Below are 5,383 nucleotides of genomic sequence, written 5' to 3' on the forward strand. Positions count from 1 at the left end.
CTCTGCTGCCCCCGCTGGCGGCAGGGGGAGGGGGGAGGGACTATAAAACCAGGAAGTGTCGTGGTGCCTCACTCAGTCTCTGCCAGACCCAGGAAGCGAGAGGGTCAAGGCTCTCTGAGCTGCGAATAACACTGAACGCACGTCTACTCCACGGTGCTTCCCCTCAATGTGGCTGTAAAGTGGCTGCTGCCCAAAGTTCTGGGGGAGGTGGGACCAGTACAAACAGGACGGTCTGCACCTGGGCTGGAATGGAACCAATGTCCTTGGGGGAGTGTTTGCTAGTGCTGTCGGGGAGGATTTAAACTAATTTGGCGGGGGGATGGGTGCAAGAGCAGAGAGACAGAGGGGTGTAAAATGAGGGAAGAAGCAATAGGTAGCAAGGTGAAAAGTAAAAGTGGCAGGCAGACAAATCCAGGGCAAAAGGGCCACTTTTCAACATAATTGTATATGGGGTAAGAGTGTTGTGAAAACAAGCCTGAAGGCTTTGTATCTTAATGCAAGGAACATTCGTAATAAGGTGGATGAGTTGAATGTGCAGATAGTTATTAATGAATATGATATAGTTGGGATCACGGAGACATGGCTCCAGGGTGACCAAGGCTGGGAGCTGAACATCCAGGGATATTCAATATTCAGGAGGGATAGACAGAAAGGAAAAGGAGGCGGGGTAGTGTTGCTGGTTAGAGAGGAGATTAACACAATAGAAAGGAAGGACATTAGCTTGGAGGATGTGGAATCGATATGGGTAGAGCTGCGAAACACTAAGGGGCAGAAAACGCTGGTGGGAGTTGTGTACAGGACACCTAACAGTAGTAGTGGAGTTGGGGATGGCATCAAACAGGAAATTAGAAATGCGTGCAACAAAGGTAAAACAGTTATAAGGGTGACTTCAATCTACATATAGATTGGGTGAATCAAATTGGGAGGGGTGCTGAGGAAGAGGATTTCTTGGAATGTATGCGGGATAGTTTTCTAAACCAACATGTAGAGGAACCAACGAGAGAGCAGGCTATTCTAGACTGGGTATTGAGTAATGAGGAAGGGTTAGTTAGCAGACTTGTTGTGCGTGGCCCCTTGGGCAAGAGTGACCATAATATGGTTGAGTTCTTCATTAGGATGGAGAGTGACATTGTTAATTCAGAAACAAGGGCCCTGAACTTAAAGAAAGGTGACTTTGAGGGTATGAGACGTGAATTGGCCAAGATAGACTGGCAATTGATTTAGTGGATATGCAATGGAAGGCATGCATGCCATGCATCACCCGGCGTGGCTTTAATGGCCGCGGGACAATCGCCATCGCCAGCCGGGGGCTTTGACTTTGACTCTGACATCGGGGGGGGTGGGGGGGGGGGAGTGCAGTGGAGAGAGAAGTTTTTTTGGCCTTCCATCACAGCAATGTGATGGATGTTTATGTAAATTATGTTGTGTCTTGGGTCTATTTGTTTGTAATGTATGGCTGCAGAAACGTCATTTCGTTTGGACCTCAAGGGGTCCAAATGACAAATAAATTGAATCTTGAATCTTGAATCTTGAAAGTTCCCTTTTAAAATAGCTACAGAAAAATTTAAATATTTTGAAATTGAAATCACTAGAAAATATCAAGCTTTGTTTAATGCAAATTATAGTCCCCTACCTAAGAAATTAAATGCTTTAATCAAATTCTGGAAAACGCTTCCGATGTCTTTAATAGGGCGGATAAATGCTATAAAAAATTTTCTACCACAAATTCTATACCTATTCCAGTCAATTCCAATATACCTACCAAAAAAGTTAATAAAAAAAACTGGACTCAGACATTACAAATTTTATATGGGACTATAAATCCCACAGAATACAAAGAACACACTTGAGCAAACCTAAAGAATTGGGTGGTTTAGCACTTCCTAACTTTATGTACTATTACTGGGCAGTAAATATCAAAAACACGATTCACCTGCTGGACAATTCTGCCCAGCAGGTGGATTTTATTGTAATGGAGAGAGAGGACTGCTCCCCTTGTAATATTGGAGCGATCCTCCTCTCACCAATGAACTTGAATAACACAAAATACAATAAAAATCCAATTATACACAGTACAATTAGAACTTGGAAACAAATAAAACATACCCTAAAATTAAGAAATCTATTTCTTTTATCTCCAATAGTTAATAACCCATCGTTTAAACCCTCTATTATAGATAAATCATTTACACAATGGGAAAGAATAGGAATTAAAATGCTCGGAGACATGTATGAAACTGGAAAATTATTATAATTCCAAGAATTACAATTAAAATACAATTTGAGAAATAATCATTATTTTAAATATTTTCAAATATGTGACTATCTGAAAATATATACACAAGATTATCATAATATGCCACCAGATTTACTGGACGAAGCAATGAAGACAAAGGCCGAATCAGCAAATTTAATATCACACTTGTATAATATCATTCTAAATATCGAAATACCATCAACCGACGGTATTAGAAGAGACTGGGAACAAGAACTAGCTATAACAATTTCAAAAGAGAGGTGGGATAAACATTTACTATATGTGCATAAATGCTTGATTAACGTAAGACACACTCTAATTCAATTTAAGAACACATAGATTATACTATTCAAAAACCAAAATAAGTAAACTTTTTCCTAATGTCTCACCCATTTGTGATAAATGCCTATCTCAAGAAGCTACTATAGCGCACTCATTTGTTTTTTGTATAAAAAATTTTGGACTGAAATTTTTGAAATCTTCACAAAATTATTTAAAATAAAATTGATACCAAAAGCAGAATGGATTATCTTTGGAACAATGGAAGGTAGCCCTGAACTAAATGTGTTTCAAACGAATCTATTTAATTACAGGTCAATAATGGGAAAAAAACATACTTAAATTCTGGAAAAACTCTCCTATACCAACAATAAATATGTGGATTTCAAACATGTTTGAAACATTACACCTGGAAGATATGAGACTCCTCCTTGCAGGCAAATCAGACCACTTCCAAAAGACGTGGTCTGCATTTATCGACTTACTACAAGTATAAGGTGCAATAGTATTTTAAAAAAGAAATGGTGTCAGGATCTGGTAAGGGGGGATGAAAAATACGAAGTTGGTATATCCCTTTTGCGCGGTTTTCACAATAGAGCTTGTGTTTCTTTTTCTTTCTTTCTTTTCTATGGTCTATTTCCTAACTTTTTTCACTATCTCTTTGTCTAATGGGTCTTTCTTCTTGATCACTCTTTTACACTAACACGACTCTCTCTCTCACTTTCTTTACTTTCTTCATTTCTATCTTTCCTTAAAGCTTAAAAAATGAAGTGGAACAATAAATGTAATAAGATATATTTGGCTTGTGCTATTGTAATGTACTGTACTTCTAATAAATTAAATTAAAAAAAAAAAACAATGTTACCCTCCAGGTTCCCATTAAATATTTTACTCCTCACCTTAAACCTATGTCGTCTGTTCTCGATTCCCCTGCTCTGGGCAAAGGTCTTTGTGCATTTACCTGATCTGTTTCTCTAATTTCTCTCATTTATCTTGCCAACATGCCATGGGCATTGTGGGCTGAAGGGCGCTTCCTGTTCTGTACTGTTCGATTTGTATGTTCTATATGTCTTATGCAAATCTGCCAAATTTCCTGATAATTTTGTTGTCATGTTAACACTGTCATCCTTTAAACAATCCCTCTATTCCTTTACATTAAACAGATGGCAAAGTCCACCAGGTGTTCAAGGCAGTGGCTCAGAATGACTGGAAAACCCTCCTTGCCCTTCTCAATGAAGAACACTTCAGTGAGGTGGACCGTGAATCAAGAGGTGGAGAGACCCATTTGGACACATTTGTGAGGAATGAGAATGGCTTCACCCTTCTGCACCAGGCAGCCTGCGGGAATCGGCCGGAGATGGTCGACTTTCTATGGCACCTCTCTGATTCCTGGGAAGGCCTGGTGGATCTCACCATCGATCCTCCCTGGAGCCCAAAATGGCCAGTCACGATGCTGGGACAGAAGCCAATGGAGAATGGCTTGGTGGGAGATATTGTTGGGAAGAATGCCTTGCAATTGGCTGCGATACTAGGCCACCACAAAGTTGTGGCAGCTCTTCGAGCCAAAATGGAACTGCAGTCTTCCTTGTCGGACATTCACTGTGCTGTGAAGCTCAGAGACATTCAGTGGCTGAGCAATATCATCGGGGACACCAAATGTGTCAAGACCCTTGTCAATGACTGTGTCGACAGCGTGGTCTCTCCTCTATGGTTGGCTTGCACCAAAGGAGATGTAGACATTGTCAAACGTCTAATCGATGCAGGAGCAGATGTCAACTTAATCTCAAAGAATGATCAGCAACAAACTCTTTTGCACAGAGCAGTCTGCTTTGGTAACAAAGCAGTGGTTCGGTACCTCATCCAGGGAAATTATCTTGGGGTAGATGTCAAAGATAGGTACGGCTGCACACCGTTATACTACGCCCTGCAGCTCCACCTTCCGTGCATGTCCACGCTTCTCCTGAGCCACGGCGCTGATTTAGATTTGCAGTGTGTGAACCCGCAGAGTCTCAGGACGGACTCAGCAAGGCTGCTGCTAGAATGCCTGGAGCTTCAGCACCTCAGACAGCTCCTGCTTCACTGCCCACAGCTGCAAGCCGAGGAGGAAGATCTCCCAGCAGAAGTGGGAGAATGTGTCTCGTTCGTGAGCCTGGCCCCCAGGGTCATGCCATGGCCCTTCAGTCTGACACCCTGTGCTTCCTGGATGCAGGGGCTCCCCAGGAGGTCTCAGCCTGTATTCCATTACTACTTCAGTTTGCCATATTTATGATTATTACAAATTTAAAGACATTTGAACGGATATATATATATGATATAGGATAGGTTTAGTGGGGTGTGGGCAAAATGCAGGCATATAGGAGTAACCAATTATGCCAGCCTGGTTGGAATGGACAAGGGCCTGTTTCTGTGCTGTATCGTTCCATGACAACTGAATATTTGACAATAAGGAATACAGAAGATAGGAAATGGTCAGGGTCATTGTGTCTCTTGAGGCATCTTCACCATTCGATTTGATATGTAACTCATTCTATGAACTCTCTGATGATGTTACGGTTCAGTATTGTCATGTATCCAGTCAAATCATACTATGCAGGAGTACATGAGAAGCCAGAGACGATTATAGCAGGCAGTGTAAAGTTAAAACTACCAGAGTGCAGAGTATAATGTGTTACAGCAGCCCCCTCCCTCTGATGCCGCTTGGATCACAACCTCCCTATCACCGGCAGACAGGCCCAGGAGAGGCCCGAACCTCAGCATTGTTGTCTGCAGCAGTCCAAGTAGCTGACATTAGATTGGTCCACCTGATCCTTGTCAGCTTACACCTTATGGGCATTCTGGGGAGAGGGG

General features: G+C 41.9%; 1 protein-coding gene across 1 annotated transcript; it reads left to right on the plus strand.

The window, feature by feature from the left end:
- Positions 1-3,644: 3,644 nt before the first annotated feature.
- On the plus strand, positions 3,645-5,383 carry LOC129706404 (ankyrin repeat and SOCS box protein 3-like). The gene has a single exon (XM_055650694.1). The coding sequence runs from the start codon at positions 3,894-3,896 to the stop codon at positions 4,803-4,805; it is 912 nt and encodes a 303-aa protein (XP_055506669.1). The 5' UTR covers positions 3,645-3,893; the 3' UTR covers positions 4,806-5,383.

The sequence above is a fragment of the Leucoraja erinacea genome, chromosome 2 (genome assembly GCF_028641065.1).
Source record: "Leucoraja erinacea ecotype New England chromosome 2, Leri_hhj_1, whole genome shotgun sequence".
NCBI lineage: Eukaryota > Metazoa > Chordata > Chondrichthyes > Rajiformes > Rajidae > Leucoraja > Leucoraja erinaceus.